The sequence below is a fragment of the Schistocerca americana genome, chromosome 1 (genome assembly GCF_021461395.2).
Source record: "Schistocerca americana isolate TAMUIC-IGC-003095 chromosome 1, iqSchAmer2.1, whole genome shotgun sequence".
Taxonomy (NCBI): Eukaryota; Metazoa; Arthropoda; class Insecta; order Orthoptera; family Acrididae; genus Schistocerca; species Schistocerca americana.
Window position 1 is genome coordinate 1,159,068,667 of NC_060119.1, and position 18,450 is coordinate 1,159,087,116.

The window sequence follows — 18,450 nt, forward strand, 5'->3', positions numbered from 1 at the left end:
CCACACAGTCACCCGTTGAGAGTGAAGAGGTTTCTCGATCGCGAAATGCGTATTTTCAGACACCCAGATGCGCAGGTTTTGCTATTGACGATCCCATTCAAATGAAAGTGGGCTTCGTCGCTAAACCAAACCATACAGTGCATACCAATTCCTACCACGTCCCGTGACCATCGTGCAGCTACTATTGCAGGTCATCAAGATATGAATGACGTGGTGTTATAGTCGGCGCACGTGCGATAGGATGCAACATCACGGATGTAGCGATGAAGTGGGGATTTTTCCGTACGACCATTTCACGAGTGCACCGTGAATATCAGGAATCCGCTAAAACATCATCTCTGACATCGCCGCGTCCAGAAAAAAATCCTACAAGAACGTGACCAACGACGACTGAATAGAATCGTCCAACGTGACATAAGTGAAAATTGCTGCAAATTTCAATGCTGGGTCATCAACAGGAGTCAGCGTGCGAACCATTCAACAAACCATCATCAATATGGGCTTTCGGAGCTGAAGGCCCACTCGTGTACCCTTGGACCCTGCATGTCACCAGGGGACTGTTCAAGCTAGTGGAGGCTCTGTAATGGTGTGGGGCGTGTGCAGTTGGAGTGATATGGGCCCCTTGATTCGTGTAGATACGACTCTGACAGGTGACATTCATGTAAGCATCCTGTCTGATCAGCTGCATGCATTCAAGTCAATTGTGCATTCTGACGGACTTGGGAAATTTCAGGAGAACAATGCGACATCCCACACATCCAGAATTGCTACAGAGTGGCTGCAGGAACACTGCTGAGTTGAAACACTTCCGCTGTCCACCAAACTCCCCAAACATGAACATTACCCAGCATATCTGGGATGCCTTGCAACTTGCTGTTCGGAAGAGATCTCCAGCCCCTCGTATTTTTACGGATTTACGGACAGCCCTGCAGGAGTCATGGTGTCAGTTCCCTCCAGCAGTACTTCATACGACGTCGAGTCCATACCACGTCGTGTTGCGGCACCTTTGCGTGCTCGCGGGGCTCTACAAGATATTAGGCAGGTGTACCAGTTTCTTTAGCTCTTCTGTATATATAGACGGGATAAGAACATATATATTCGGGGTGTCTCCCCTGATAGACGCCAGGCGCATTTTCTGCGGTGTTTTATCAGATATTTGCAGTTTCATTTTTGCTTTGCGTAGATGAAGTCAGCCCAAACAAACACCGCTTATCACGTCTTTCATGCATCGCCCAGTGTCCACGGAAAGCGTCGGATTATTTCCCGTTAGAAACAAAATGATTTGTAAATTGGAATTTAGACGCCCATCCAAATAACAGTAAAACTCGAAGACTATCCAGTACTCGAGCAATGACGACACTGCCTTGGCCCGCGATGGCTGCACGCAGCAGTACTGAATCGCTGGTGGATCGCTTTCTTCGTGTTTTTTATTGTACTTGCTAATATATATCGCTGAAACGAATGTCGGAATAGACTAATTTGGGAGCGTTCTATCGAATGGGCACGTAATATTCCGGTTTTTACAAACTTTTTGTTTGTAATGGGAAACAAACCGACTCTTTCTGTTGACATTTGTTGGGGCTGACTCCAGTTACACAGTGCAAACGCGAAATCTCAAACATCTGTTAAAAATGTCGTGTGACTAGGGCCTCCCGTCGGGTAGACCGTTCGCCGGGTGCAAGTCTTCGATTTGACGCTCTTCAGCTGTTAGAGGCCGAATTACGATCTTCAGTTATTAGAGGGCGTATTACGCTCTTCAGTTGTAGGCAACTACTGTCAAACAGTGTAGTAGTGCATTGTCTCTGTTTACTAATGGAGCGATACACCTGGAGTGAGTACTCTGATATGGTTGGTGCTTGAGACCGGGTCATTTAACAGATTGCCTGGATAGGGACGCCGTCGCACGGTAAGAACGCTGCAATTTGAGGAAGCTGTCTTGCAGCATGTGGAGCGGGATTCTTCGATCAGTACTCGTGCAACTGCACTTAACATGGGGACGAATCAGACGAATGTAAGAACAGTCCTTCGAGAGCAATTGTTACGTCCATTTCACTTACAGCGTGTCCACAACCTGGAACCAGTTGATTATCCACCCAGAGCACAGTTTTCGCAGTCGTACCTGGAACAATGTGAAATGCGTCCTGTGTTGTTTACCGATGAAGCAACGTTCGGGCGTGATGGAGTCTTCAACATGCACAATTCGCATGTTTGGAGTGAGGATAACCCACATGCCACAGTTACTAGCGCTCGTCAAGTGCAGTTCTTCGTTAATGTGTGGGTCGGTGTTGTTGGGGACTGTTTAATTGGGCCGTATCTGCTACCTAGGCAATTAAATGGCAGGCAGTATTACAATTTTCTCGCCAGAGCATTGCCAGAATTGCTGGAAGACGTCCCGCTCCCTACAAGACAACGCATGTGGTTCCAAAATGACGGGGCGCCGGCACATTTCAGTCGTCGTGTGCGTCGATTCCTGGCCGACGGTTCCCAGAAACGCGGATTGGCAGAGGTGGTCCTGTACCATGGCCTGCTCGATCCCCAGACATGTCCCCTCTGGAATTTTTTGTGTGGGGAGAGACGCGCAACCTTGTTTAGGCAACTCGTGTTGCATCAAAAGAGGATCTGGTAGCCCGGATAGTAGCAGCAGCAGGAACAATTCAGGATACTCCCGGGGTTTTTTGCCCTGTCAGACAGAACATGATCCGACGGTGTAACCTCTGTTTACGTGTCAATGGAGGCAATTTTGAAAATATACTGTAATTGAAATTGGGTTGTGTTAATGTGTTGTCTCTTGGTCGTAAAAAAATGGAAAAGTGTTTGCTGGTTTAATTAATTTGCCGCCAGAGGAATCTTCCTCTACCGGTTTAAATACTCATCATAGGAGAAAATGACATTAGGGAAAAATGTTTGTTTTGATGCCCCCTATAACTTCTCAGAGTTTGTCGGTTAAAATACTTTTCACCCCGGTGGTTATAATTAAAAATTCACTATTTAACACGTTATAACACGGAAACTAATTACTGTACAAACTCGGTAGCATTAATGTCAAAGACATGGGGAAGAGAAATAATGCAGAATCAGTTCAATTGAAACACTTCTAATGTGATGCTACGGTACATCTACCATTATACACCAGTACGGTTACTGCTACAAAAGGGGCTCGATATGGCGCCCATCAGTGTCCAGAAGCGTCTGTAAGCTCGGGATGTCATTCTGCACAGCAGTACCAAGCATGTTCGTAGGTATACTGACTACCTCTCTTGATATGTTGCGCTTCAGACCAGCACATGTGTTAATGTTTCCCTGGTAAACCCTGTCCTTCAGGTAGCCTCGCCACCAGACATCACAGGGAGTGAGATCAGGTGATCGTACCGTCAAATGTGTATTGGAGAAGCAGGTAAACCTCACGAGTGGTGTGCGGTGAGACCGTACCTAGCTTGAAAACTGTTGAGCTCAATGTGTCTCTCTCCTGTGGGGCGGGTATGACATGCTGGCGAAGCACATCGAAGTAACGTTGGCCAGTCGCACTGCACATCTTTTGTTTCTGAGCACCAACTTTTTCCAAAAAGAATGGGCCAGCGATGAACGTAGCTCTGAATCCACGCCATTCAGTGACACATTCATCATGCAGAGGTACTTCATGAACAGTGACTGGAGGTGAAGACCCCCCACACTAGGAAATTCTGTGAGTGCACCTCACCTGTCAGAGCTTCGTCTATCCATAGGATTGTCCAGGGGCAGCCCTAGTCAGTTTCAATCCTTGCGAGAAAATGGAGAGCCAAGTCAACACATCGTTGTGCGTCCTGTGGTGCAAGCTGCTGTACGACATGGATCTTGTACGGACACCATTTGAGAATGGTTCGAAGCACCTTCCGTACAGTGGACCACGGGATGTTCAACAGCACGAGCCCTGCCTGACAATTGGGAATTACGCGCAGCGTTGTCTGCCATAGTAACAGCGATTTTGTCAGACACCTGTGATGCAACCAGTCGTCGGCCTCTTCTCGGAGCGACGCCCAGTTCTCATGTGGATTCGAACTTCTTCATCATGCTGCACACAGCAGGTGGAGAAAGAGGACCCTTCCATAATCCTTTCAGCCGCCGATATTCTCAGCTGCAGCTGCAGCATTACTTTGCTTTGATAATAGAGCTTTAGCAATAATGCCCTCCTCCTTTCGTTCAAGCCCATGTGGACACATCAACATGTGCACTGCGACTGGTAGGGTGTGTGAGACTATGAATCACGATGACTAATCACGGCATCTGGTGGCCATAGTTGGAACTGGACAGTGGCGCTGTGATGCATGGAAATCGTGCACCCTATATTCTGGACCTTAATGCTACCAAGTCTGGTACTCGTACAGTAATTAGTTTCCGTGTTATAACGTGTTATATAGGGAAAGTTTAATTATAACAGCCCAGTATATGTTTTGGACAATTAAGTAAAGCAGAAAGCAACGTCAATGGCCGGGTATTTAGGTAAGTGACCAAATAGCTTCGAATTATTGTATAATTAATCCGAAATTGAAATTGGCCAGACAATGACGTTAATGACCATTTGATGCTGAGAAGGGTTGATGAATAAATAACAGCTCAAATGCTATGAAAGATACAGTATTACAACAAGTTTCAACGATGACACCTTTACTTTTCTTTACAGTGTAGCGCCACCACTGTTTAGGATAGGGAAAGTTAGTTTTGTGCAATATTCTGCGCCATGTTACAGTCAGGTGTGGACTGGACTGCAGTGGGTTATGCATACCAACAGCTGCGAAGTAGAATAGAGGCCACAGGGCCGTCAAATTGATGAAAGAGTGCATATCGCAAATGACAGGCAGAAGGGGCCCACACACGAACCTAGCGTGTTATGAGTACGTGATGTGCAGATAGTCAAGAATAAAAATCTGTCAAATTAACTGAAATCATTTTTGATGGTCATCTCTGTACACACTATACATATTTTAGGAGGTAGTGTGTGTGTGTGTGTGTGTGTGTGTGTGTGTGTGTGTGTGTGTGTGTGTGTGTGTGTGTGTGTTTTATTTGATAAAACAAACGTAAAATTAAATGTAATATATACAGTCACACCAACAAACGATCAGTATGTACTTATGCACAAATATACACGAGACGTAACATTTCCATCATCAAAGAGAGAAATTCGGCATATGATCGGTGGATCTCTGGACTGTCAATTATGATACAAATCTTACAATATCGTAGCGAAGTAACAAATTTCGGCACTGTGTGGCAATCTCCTTTCTCTTGTAATGTCTTGTTTTCTTGTTTGTAGGGGTGGCTACTATGCGATCCTAGCAGGAACAACCAGTCTCGTGCAGGGTGGTTCCATGATAAACATCAGTGAGACTATAATCCATCCTCAATACGACAGTTCTAATTCCTGGATCAACGACATCGCCTTAATCAAGGTAGGCACAGAACTTAACATATGACGGTAAGACAAAATCTTTATTAGATTAAGTTTCGCCGTTGGTCTTATAACACCCCCCTGCTTCCCGGGATTTGCGAAATTGCAAGTTGACAATGACCGTGAATTATGAATTTTGACCAGTGTCGGGATAAGGCATCCGAATCCGAAATAAATAATGATTATTCCGCGGGAAACAGGAGACGTTATAACTTGATCTTTATTGAATGAGTAATTTCATTCAATAACGATCGGTAAATGAGATAATGGAAATAATTTGGAAATACATTTTGCCAGTGGAAATTTTGCCGAAAGAAATGATTAAGTTCTAAAAGCAATTAAAAAATCGGTCGCCAGCTCAACTGATGAGCGACAGTACTGTTAAGTGCGTGAATAATTGTGTCAAAAATAAAGTTTACCTGCTTGTAGCGCAGCAGGTGGAACGGGGACTTTTACGTAAGTGCTGTGTCAGGCTCAGTAGTCATATAAAACAATGTCATAACAATCTAACTACACTTATTTTGTTCATAATTTGTCAGCTAAGTGCAATGCTGACAACACAGATAATTATCTATCGAGATTTTGAATAATGGACTGTCATTCTGTCTTTAAAATTAGGTACTTTGCACAGTTTAATCTACTAATAATGAAATATATTGTCAATAATGGATTAACTATGTTTTGAGTGATAATAATTCATTAATTGGGGTATCGTCAGGTGGAATAAGCTTTATAGTTTCATGAAATATCCTTGAATTAACTTCAGCTGAATATGGGTTGAAATAAATCTTAATAATCAAATTTATTACTTCAGTCTATTATTAAGTTACTACGGTTGGCGTAAGATTATTAAGTGCAACAATTAACTACGATAATCAGTCTGAAATTTACTCTTCACCGTCTATGCAAATAATTTGATAATTAACGTAGTTTCTCTTGATAATGGCGTGACACCCTCGGTTCAATAACGTAAGGATTGGAAGGAACCTACTTGGTGTTATTGTCGTGCGGAATGTAACTGCAACACTTCGATTATAAAGTGCTTGTTATTAATTGTTCAACTTTAGAGAAAAGCACAGTCACTGGCAAGCCTTCTACAATTTTATCCTTCGAAAATTACGTAGATCTTACTTCCCTCGTTTTCGGTGGATCGACGGAAGTCCACGGCTGCGACACAATGTGGCATCGGGCTTTTACTGTTGCGACTTGGGCCCACAGTGCGCTTCACATTTAAGTCCTCGTTTCTTCAGCACTATGCCCATTAATCCATAATAACTTGCCCGGCCATGCTTCGAGATATGCCGACCATTACTTTCCCGTCGTACTTAGACCCACACACTAGCCGTTAGATGTACGAGTAACACAGCTAGGACTAGCAGCACTCAACTGTACTTCTTCCTCCGAGCACGGCGTTACTGCTACTATTACCCGCTGGCGCGCTCCCGCGCCCAACGGCACGACAAAACAATCTCTCTGATTTCAACGTTAACTAAATATGCCCTGACTTGCCAGTGTTAAATATTACATAATTTAAACATAGTATTTACAATACATATTTACACTAGGCAATACATCGTATACAAACAGTTTCATGTGTTAAGTAAGGGAAAAAATTCATAGCAAGGACTGCGTTGTAGCGTCACAGTCTATAGCTTGAGATGTGTATAATGCCCAGAAACGTATCCCACTTTCTTTTTCAGGAAGATTTGTTACATTGAGACCTGGTTTTACGAGGTTTTCTGATATCAACATTCATATAAGCAGTTAAAAATATTGAATGTACACATCCACTGCTATAATAACTGTAGTAGCTGAACTAAAACCCTGTATGATCGAATAAACGAGCACAATATACAAGGAGGGCCGAACACATCCTAATTTACTAGGCTGCCCGCACTAATTCTCGTGGCGGAGCGTAGGAGCCATGACCAAATCCAACGTCATGTTTGACTCCAAAGACCTTAATCGCGTCGTTATTCGCGTACAGCAACAGCCAGCACAAGTTCCTCATTGATGGTTTGTGTGTGTCTGTAATCGTGTAGCGTGAGGAAATCAGTAAACTATGAAGCGAGACAGGAACCAATGTGTGAACGCTGAAGGGGCGGAAGGGATCTAACAAGCGACGAATGAATAAATTTCTGTTGGTTGTACACGAAAACCGGAAGTCTAATGGAAACGTATAGCGCACAAACTGCTTTGCGTAGTTGTCGGGAAGGACTCATGTTCAAAACGTTCAAATTTGTGTGAATTCCTAAGGGACCAAACTTCTGAGGTCAACGGTACTTAACTTACACACTACTTAAATTAACGTAAAATAACTTATGCTAAGAACAACACACACACACACACCCATGCCCGAGGCAGGACTCGAACCTCCGACGGGAGGGGCCGCAGAACCCGTGACATGGGGCCTCAAACCGCGCGGCCACTCCGCGTGGCAAAGGACTCATGTAAAAAAATACAGTTGGTAAAGATAGCTACTCAGATTAGTGGCACTAATGTTCACTCCGTGCACGTGTTTCAGCGTCGGCCACATCTTAATGCTGCTGTTAGGTGTGTTACCATGGGGCTGGAGAAGGCACTGATGGCGGAGGGCATGGCTCACATTGCAGTAGCGCCAGTTGAGTCTACCAGTAGATCGGGTTTGTCGTGGAAAGCCCACGTTCAGGATCTTGTTCAGAGACTTCATGCTGCCAGTTACTATTCGAACGGTATCTGAAGTATGTAATAGTTCGACACGAAAAGTAGTCTACTTTGTTTATTTTCATTCGCTTATAAGTTTTGGGATAATTCTTCCCATTCTCAAAGGATATTTTTGACTCAGAAACTGGCGGTTCGGGCAGTTAGTGGTGTCACTTCGCGAACCCCTGGTCGACACCCATTCACTAGTGTGGGTATCCTGACATCGGCCTCGAGGCCGACGTCAGGGTGTTACAAAAAGGTACGGCCAAACTTTCAGAAAACATTCCTCACACACAAAGAAAGAAAAGATGTTATGTGGACATGTGTCCGGAAACGCTTACTTTCCATGTTAGAGCTCATTTTATTACTTCTCTTCAAATCACATTAATCATTGAATGGAAACACACAGCAACAGAACGTACCAACGTGACTTCAAACACTTTGTTATAGGAAATGTTCAAAATGTCCTCCGTTAGCGAGGATACACGCATCCACCCTCCGTCGCATGGAATCCCTGATGCGCTGATGCAGCCCTGGAGAATGGCGCATTGTATCAAAGCCGTCCACAATACGAGCACGAAGAGTCTCTACATTTGGTACCGGGGTTGCGTAGACAAGAGCTTTCAAATGCCCCCATAAATGAAGGTCAAGAGGGTTGAGGTCAGGAGAGCGTGGAGGCTATGGAGTTGGTCCGCCTCTACCAATCCATCGGTCACCGAATCTGTTGTTGAGAAGCGTACGAACACTTCGACTGAAATGTGCAGGAGCTCCATCGTGCATGAGCCACATGCTGTGTCGTACTTGTAAAGGCACATGTTCTAGCAACACAGGTATAGTATCCGTATGAAATCATGATAACGTGCTCCATTGAGCGTAGGTGGCAAAACAAACTAAAATGAGCTCTAACATGGAAATTAAGCGTTTCCGGACACATGTCCACGTAACATCTTTTCTTTATTTGTATGTGAGGAATGTTTCCTGAAAGTTTGGCCGTACCTTTTTGTAACACCATATATATATATATATATATATATATATATATATATATATTATTGGTGTTTTGCCCTCAAAGAGCGCATTTGGACTGAACTACATGGCCAGTTCCTTTTGCTGCCTTCCTTGCTGCCCAAACTTCCCTCATTCGCTCGCTGTGTTTCTGTTTCCGGTCCTCTGTCCATGCTTCTTGTCGGATTTGTGTCTTCGGCTTCATCTTGATTGCCTTTTTGGTTGCCCATATTTCTTTCATCTTCTGGCTGTGATCTTGCTTGCGTTCTTCGGTCCATTTTATGCCTGCTCGTTTGTCACGTTGTATCTCATGTGGTTTACTTTTCTTAATGATGTTTCTGAATTTTATTCTGTCGTATATATATATATATATATATATATATATATATATATATATATATATATATCCAATCTGCATTTGGATCGCACTTCCTTGACTCTTGTGCAGAAAGGTGTGCAGTACACTGCTGCATACATTTTCAATAAGCTGCCACAAGAATTCAAAAATCTTAGCAGTAATACATGCGCTTTCAAATCTAAACTGAAGAGTTTGCTCATGGGTCACTTCTATTCTTACGAGGAGTTCCCTGAAAAATTAAGCTCATTCCTATCTTATATTGTTGATTGCGTTTATATATACTTATGGCTTGTATTTTTTGGGTTCCTTAACGTTTTATTTTATCTGTTATTACTTTTAGGTTGTAATTTCATGTAATAACACGTTCCATAACCATGAAGATTTGCTCCTCAATTTGGTCCTACGGAACTAGAAGTGTAAAAAAAAAAAAAAAAAAAAAAAAAAAAAAAAGACACACTGATAGAGCTCCTTCAAGTATACCTAGAGTAATAAAAAAGTAGTGTAACAGCAAAGTATGTTGCAATATGTGCTAAGAAGCTCAGACCTTGTAATCCTGTTACTGGCGGAAGTTTGAAAGAACTAAGAGAAGAATGAACAGAAGTAGGTGTACGTTATGGAGAAATGGTCGTGTGGCATTCATTGCCGGGAGACCCCGTTCGGGGAAGTTGGGCCGCTGGGTTGCAAACTTATTTCAGGTGCCGCCGACCTACATAGGGAGGAATGATCACCGTAATAAAATAAGGGAAATCAAAGCTCGCACGGAAAGATATAGGTGTTCGTTTTTACTGCCCGCTGTTCGAGATTGGAATGCTAGAGAATTATTGTGCAGATGGTTCGATGAACCGTCCGCCAAGCACTTAAATGTGATTTACTGAGTATCCATGTGGGTGTGGATGTAGATGTAGATGATTTCAGCTGTCAATACGAATATGACCAGATATTAGCCGCCGCCTGTGCGTACGCAGTCGCGTGTTTGGTGATTGAATAAAGTGTGTCTTCCCTTTACAGTAGGCTGTCGTGTTCCCAGCGAAACTTTTGCAGCGTACTCCGAAGAGCCTTGGCAACATGTAAACCAGCATGCAGTTCAGTTGTTAATGTTCGCTCGAAGATAAATGGATTTTCCGCGCTGGTACAGCAACAAATCGGGCAGCTTCATTTGCAGTATGATCCAAATGCGAAAGCTTCTTTCTGCCTCCCTGTCACGTCGACCGATCGTAGCCGGCTGGTGTGGCCGAGCGACTCTAGGCGCTTCAGTCTGGAACTACGTTACCGCTACGGTCGCAGGTTTTAACCCTGCCTCGGGCATGGATGTGTCTGATGTCCTTGGGTTAGTTAAGTTTAAGTAGTTCTAAGATCTAGGGGACTGATGACCTCAGATGTTAAAAGTCCCTTAGTGCTCAGAGCCATTTTCGACCAATCGTACTGCTGTGATTCCATACAACCGGACGACACGCACGCTGCATTTCACTGTCATTTACGCCAACGGTTTTATGTCACGTGACCAGGTACCAGTTATACACCACCCACAGCGCTCCTAGCGATCGCTGTGCCATTTTTGCGTGCTACCAATACGAGGACTAATCGATCGGTCGCGAAACAAGAAACCACTCTGAAAACCAAAACTTTCCAACAGTTAGCTATACCTTACAGCTACTTCTCCACACAGTCGCCGATCCGACTTAGACAATTGTCGTAGTGTTGTACCAACTCTCCAATACTCTTTCATAGAAGGCAACCGCCTGTGCTTTCCGCCAATTTCTCTACCTTCGTCTGCAGCTCGTTGTCTGTGTCACAATGTTGTCATCATAGCCAGCGGCCGGCCGGTGTGGCCGTGCGGTTCTACGCACTTCAGTCTGGAACCGCGTGACCGCTACGGCCGCAGGTTCGAATCCTGCCTCGGGCATGAATGTGTGTGATGTCCTTAGGTTAGTTAGGTTTAAGTATTTCTAAGTTCTAGGGGACTGATGACCACAGATGTTAAGTCCCATAGTGCTCCGAGCCATTTGAATCATAGCCAGCGGTTCACGTGAGCAGAGATGAAACTCAGGATCAGCCAATTACGGGCTGTGTCGTGGCTGACCAAACACTTCCCATCGAAAACGCTGCAGGAGCATTTTTTCTGCCGTTCAGTTCCTTTTCCTCCAAACCAACCAACCAACCAACCGTTCTCATTGCTCCTTAAGAGTGCGGCCGAGAATTGTCATCAAGAAGGGCATGCATGAGAGTTACGTTGTGTGGGCTGCACGCCATTAGTTGAAATCTCTCAGCAGGCCTTCACACTTGGCAGGGGACACTACTTTCTAGGCATCTTTACGTGGTCACTGCACGGTTAGAACTGAAAAGAGCGAAGTGGCGCAATTGACGGACGTACTAGAGAGGCACTACCCATCCGATTTTCACAGTGGTTTCCATTTCGCGTCCGATCGGAACTTACTTTCCGAACAGCCTTCATATGTTACACGGCGATTTTATTTAAAAGGTGAGCCAGCCTTTCTGAGTGCTAGCTGCAGTCTGCTGTCCTCCGTATTCTGTGTCGAGTAATTGTCTACCATTATCTGACCCGATAATATTTTTACAGGTAGCGACACCTTTTGTCCTGGACGGCACCACGATGGGAACTGTACAGCTTCCAGCGCAAGGACAGGAGACTCCAGAGGGCTCCAGTGTCACTGTTATCGGCTGGGGTACAACCTCCGTACGTAATGTGTTCCTTACTGCTCTTTCATTGCGATTCCTCACTTTGTGGTGAGTAGGAAACTGTAGAAGCCTTTGAAGTTAATCATCAAAGAAAATGTTGTTGGATTATCACCAACGAGGTTCCTATCTTCTTCTTCTCGTTAGCGTTCCCCCACCCCATCTACGACAGTCTCCACTGTACTCAATTTTACACAAACGTATTTCATTTAACTTTGTGGCCGAATGTCTTCCTGTTGCCGCATTGATCAGTAAGCTAAGGGAGGGAAGTCTCTGTATACAATGATCACCAAAAATCTCTGAGGGCTGTCCACCGCGACATTGGATGTCGCTTGCTGGTGTTGCGGGCGCGTGACGCGGTAACAAAAGTATGTAAGCGGACCAGAGACGGACGTGGGATCACTCTAGCGAAGATATGGGCTGTAAACGGGGGAAATAAATTGAGACAAGCGACTTTGAGGAAGGGCAGATTATTATTAAGCAGTGACTGTGAACGAGTATCTCGAGAACGGTGAAGCTGGTCAAATGTTCACGTGCTACTGTCGTGAGCATGTTCGGAAAGAGGCAGTCAAAAGGCGCTAAATGGTCGGACGTCCACGACTCTCACAGAATGTGTGGTTCGGAGGCTTGTTTGCTCTGTTAAGTAGGATAGATGGTGATCTGTGGTATCCCTGTCCAAAAAGCACAATGCTCGCTACGGTCGCAGGTTCGAATCCTGCCCGAGACATCGATGTGTGTCATGTCCTTAGGCTAGTTAGGTTTAAGTAGTGCTAAGTTCTAGGAGACTGATGACCTCAGACGTTAAGTCCCACAGTGCTCAGAGCCATTTGAACCAAGCACAATGCTGGTGCACGCACAAGTGTTTTGGAGCACACCATTCACCGTACCTTGTTGAACATGGAGCTCTGCAGCAGACTATCTCTACGTGTCCACATGTTGACCCAACGATGTCGTCAATCACGAATGCAGTGGGCACAGGTCCGTCAGGATTCGACCGTCGATCAATGTCCGGTTGAATCACACTTTTGCTACACTAGGTCGATGGTCGTCTCCACAAACGCCGTCATCGAGATAAGCGGCGGCTCGGAACATGGAGCGCGCCACGCACGGATTCTGTTGGGAGTAGGATTATGCTACATGAGACATTATCCTGCACTTTCATTGGACCTGTGGTGGTAATCGAAGACACGCTGACGGCTGCGAACCACCTGCATCCGTTCATGCTTGATGTCTTCCCACCGGTGATGTTATCCTCCAATAGGATAATTGTCCGTGTCTCGGAGGCAGAACCGCGCTGCAGTGGTTTGAGGAGTATAATAGTCAACTCACGTTGATGTCTTGGCGACCAAATTTGCTTGATGTAAATCCTATGGAATCCACCTGGGTCGCTATCTGGCACCATCACCGCGTACAATAGTCAGGGGCGGGTTATTTACGCGAATTACATGGCCTGTGCGTAGACATCTAATGCCACATACCTCCAAAAACCTGCCAACAAACTGTGGTATTCCTGATACGCAGAATCAGTGATGTATTTCGTTCCAAAGACGGACAAACAAGCCATGAAGCAGGTGGTCATAATCTTTTGGCTCATCACTGTATGTGACCCCTATCGATGAACAGCGAAAACTTTGCTCTCTGTGTAATAGTATTTTTTTAACTGTTGGTCCATCGTGTATTATGAGACGAAACATTTGCTTCAACGGGCGTGGGAACCGACTGGAAAACCGCAGTCAGGCTGGCCAGTACTTCAGCCACGGTCGTGAATGCGCCGCGGGGATTCGACAGGGGTCTGGGCCACTGTAAGTTAAAAAGGTGTTGTGGGATAAAGTATATATAGAAAGAAACGCTAATGTCAAATTCAGTGTATTCCATCGTAAATTTGTGTCCGTATTTGAAAGTAGCTTTCCTGAAGAGTTATCCAGAAAATTAATTACACCAACAATTAAGCCACGGATAACTATTGGAACTAAAATCTCGTGTAAGAGGATGAGGGAAATTATATAAAGGCCAGAATAAGTCAAGATCCGATTTTACTTGCGTACTACAGATAATGCTGTTTATGTTTTAAGGAAAGTCATTAAAATGTTCAGAAGTATACGGGTCCTGACAGATATGAATAACGCAGATCGTAAGATTAAAACTATATGAGATATACAATAATGATAGAAGCTGAAGAAATGAATCAAAGTTTGTGTCGCGTCTAGGACCTGAGCCTGAAATTTCTTGCTTGCTAGGGAAGTGGAGCTAGCCATTACAGCCCCATTGCACTATAGGTAACACTGCTGCACGGACTAGCCTAGTCCAATGCTCCCCCCCCCCCCCCCTCCTCCAACACAAACTTCTAGTCTTCAGCTTACTTTTCCCCTTCTTAAGTCCTCACTATTGTCGAGTCTCTGGAATAGCACACCACCACTGGAAATAGCGGGGCAATCCTGCCAGTACCTCAAGCGTAGGTGGTTTATATGTCTGATACAATTTAATTTTCATTGAGGCATTTGAGTCTTAACTTTATCTACCATAATGATTGAAGCTGAAGAAATGAATTTACCTGTATTACTACAGTGGTGTAACGGGTATAATTCCCAGCTAGTTGTAAGGAAACTCGGGTTTAAGTCCTGGCCATGGCGCAAATATCAACAACTCATTTATTTAGCTTCTGTCATTAACGTAGATAACAATGAGACTCAAATTTTTCAAGGAAAATTTAATTACATCAGATCTGTATGGGATATTGTCAAACGGGAGATAGGGCAGCCAGTCAGAGAACAAGGTACCATAACAATTAAACTAACTGACAAAATTGTGACTGATTAGTGAAAAGTTGCAAGTGGTTGTAACAATCAATTTTGTAATATGGCTATTTAGGATGAAGTTATTGGATGTATTAATGTTTGTAAAGGAAAATAATGTGTCTGAAGAATTGTGGTCAGAGAAACAATTGTTAGCCAACACTATGTGTGTCTTCGATGGCATCACTGTGGAATCTTAAAATCTTTGGCAGTCAGCAGTGGAAAGCTGCGGTGTGCAGCAGGCGCGATTCCTTGAGTGTACAGTATTATGCATGGACCTACTTTCGGAACTATGTGAGTTTCAGATATATTACGAGGAGGAATAATGACTCATAACAATGGTTGGATGGCATAAAAAACATAAAAAAGGTTTTCAAATGAAGAACAAAGTATTATTTGATAATGTAAAAAGTTTATTTTTATTTTTGTAGACTTGTATTGTTGGTCACTTCACCTTCGTCACAGTCGAGTTTTTGATAACTATTCTATTGATTGATCTTCTGAGTTAATTTACTGTACCACAGAAGTTATTAGATTAAAAGAATTTTCATATTCTATATTTGTCATATTCTATAACTTTTTTTTAATAAGTTCCTTCTTAACTGAAATTTCAGTACTTAAAGGTTGGGTCATGTGCTTCAGTGGCATTCTGTCTCAAGATTATGAGCCCAATTTCCCTCGACCAACTGTAGTTAAGTATTAGCAGTATTTTTTTAGCTGTTGCGGACTATTGTGGACTCTTTCTATGTTGCTGTTTCTGCCAGTACTTTATTTTGCAGGTGAGATTCATAATAAGTTTCCTTTGCGCAATGTAGGTTCTGTCAGTTTCTTTATTTTACCAGACCCATATGTCAGTGTTGTCGTGTGTTACAGGGCACATTCTTATATAGGTCGAGATTATAATTTGGTGTGCTTTTTTGTGCAGTTACGTTTTTTTCAAACAGTTCGCACTGAGGAAGTCTACTGAGGGTGAAATTATTGGTTTGTTTATTTATTTGCTTATGAATAAAATCAGATTCATCTAAGTGATGTGGCTTTGAGTTCAGTATCACATTTACGTTGTCAATTAACATTTCCAGGTTCGTATTTACGATAACACAATCACAAGTAAAGACTACTCACATTTGCCCTCCCGGTTAGCCGAGCGGTCTAACACATGGCTTTCCGGAGCGGGAAGGAGCGCCTGGTCCCCGGCACGAATCCGCCCGGCAGACTTGTGTCGAGGTCCGGTGAGTTGGCCAGTCTGTGGATGGTTTTTTGGCGGTTTTCCATCTGCCTCGGCGAATGCGGTCTGGTTCCTCTTATTCCGCCTCAGCTACACTATGTCGGCGATTGCTGCGCAAACAAGTTCTCCACGTACGCATACATCACCACTACTCTACCACGCAAATACAGGGGCTACACTTGTTTGGTGTGAGGTTTTCCCAGGAGGGCTCCACAGGGGAAATGCACAATAAGCCTGAAAGAGTATTTCGGAGTGGGGCGGCAGAGGGGTGACGTGGACTGCGGTAGTCATCGTGGGGTTGTGGACCACTTCGGCTGCGGAGGGGACGGAGCCTTTCTGTCGTTTCTAGGTCCCTGGTTAACATACAACATTCAACAACACTTACACTTTCTAAATGTAGCAGCAAAAGGATGACAAAGTTAAAAAAAGGTTCAAATGTCTCTGAGCACTATGGGACTTAACTGCTGAGGTCATCAGTCCCCTAGAACTTAGAACTACTTAAACCTAACTAACCTAAGGACACATCCATCCATGCCCGACGCAGGATTCGAACCTGCGACCGTAGCGGACGCGGTTCCAGACTGTAGCGCCTAGAACCGCTCGGCCACTCTGGCCGGCATAAAATGGTTCAGTTGAAGGACAAGAGACTATACTAAAAATGTCTTTCCACAATACTTTAAACAACTAGAAGTATCATCAACATCCTTCAATAAAATTAACAGAATTATAAGAGTTCCACAAAAGCAAAGGTTCATTTGGTGTTGTTGGCATTACAGAGCTCTGAAAAGTTGTTCTAACTGAGTAAATAATATCCTCAATAAAGTATGTAAGGCCTCACTGGCACAGGTAATTTTTCCCGACCGGTTAAAGTACGTCTGTTTATGAGAAAAGTGACACGAGAGATTTAAACAATTATCGCCTAATTCCACTACTGACATGTTTTTACAAATTGTTCGAAGTAGTAATGTGCGTACTCAAGAGTACTCCCTCATTTATTGTGCACCAAGCACGTCGTACGAGGGCTATTCGGAATGTAAGGTCCGATAGGTGCCGAAATGGAAACCACGACGAAAGTCAAAAAGGTTTTATTTGCAACAGTTACATAAACCTTCCAGCTACTTCTCTACATACTCGCCACTCCAACTTAGACATTTGTCGTAGGTAGTACCAACTTTTCAACACCCTTGTCACAGAAGGTCAGCCGCCTGTGCTTTCCTCCAATCCTCTACGCTGGTCTACAGCACGTTGTCTGTGCGAAAATATTGTCCTCGTAATTAGCGATTCGTGCGAGCAGAGATGAATCTCAGGGGGAGTGTGGTGAGTGATCAAGTAATGGACACACTGCAAAATTCTGTGCCACGTCGCACTATTGTTTAGAGACTGGCAGTAACTGTAGTAGGATATTACTATCCCGCGCGGAGCCTGTCATTAACACCACAACACAAACGGCTGCATTTGGAGTGGTCCCGTGATTGGGAAGCATGGAATGCTGACGAACGGCGTCGCATTTCGTTCTGTACTATCCCGGATGATGACTGTCGGCGAGTATGGCAGGGACCTGGGGTGAGATTCCATACTTCCGCTGTTTTAGAGAGACGCTGCGATGTTACTCCTGACGTCACTGAGTGGGGTGCAATCGAGTGTGACTTCAGGTCAGTGCTGATAATTACTCAGGGGATTTTGATGGCACAACAGTATGTCACGGACATGCTGAGTCATCCCGTGTTACCTCTTGTGCTTGTATCGTCGTGACATTTTCCAACAGGATAACGGTCGTCCACGCATGATAGTTTTTTATATGAGCTGTCCGCCTGATGGGGAGGGACTCCCATGGTCAGTAAAGGGGGTATTACAAGAAGATCCGCCAGAACGGCACTGGTCTAGCGCGACAGCCATCTAGCGGTAGAACGGGTGAAACTACGAAAATTCGCAAACTCATAATCTGCGCGTCAGAATAGAGAGCAGTTCTAAACTGCCGTCGATTCGCGCATGCGCAGTAGGCAGCGATAACTTGCGAATGCGCAGAAGGGGCATCGCAGTGCTTTCTTCTTGTTATTTGCTTATTATTAGGTGACTAGTGGCTAATTTCAGATTTTTGTGTTGGGGGTTTTCCACATTTTTTTTCAGTAAGTAGGTTTTCATAAATGCAGAAAAGTATTTTTTCCAGTCGACAATCGTTTCTTTCTGAGTAATATGCATAAAACGTTACACGGTGATTTTGGATTTGTGTCGTAATGCCTTAGCCTACGTAAGTTCATGTTTGATTTGATTG

The 18,450-nt window shown here is 44.2% G+C and overlaps 1 protein-coding gene across 2 annotated transcripts in view; it reads left to right on the forward strand.

The window, feature by feature from the left end:
• The window catches only part of LOC124551745 (trypsin-1-like), a 252,714-nt gene that overhangs the window by 212,461 nt on the left and 21,803 nt on the right, over window positions 1–18,450 (forward strand). For both annotated transcript variants that reach the window (XM_047126464.1, XM_047126465.1), the window contains exons 4-5: window positions 5,288–5,423; window positions 12,046–12,162. In XM_047126464.1, coding sequence (XP_046982420.1) covers window positions 5,288–5,423; window positions 12,046–12,162 — 253 coding nt within the window. The remainder of the gene's footprint in view (window positions 1–5,287; window positions 5,424–12,045; window positions 12,163–18,450) is intronic.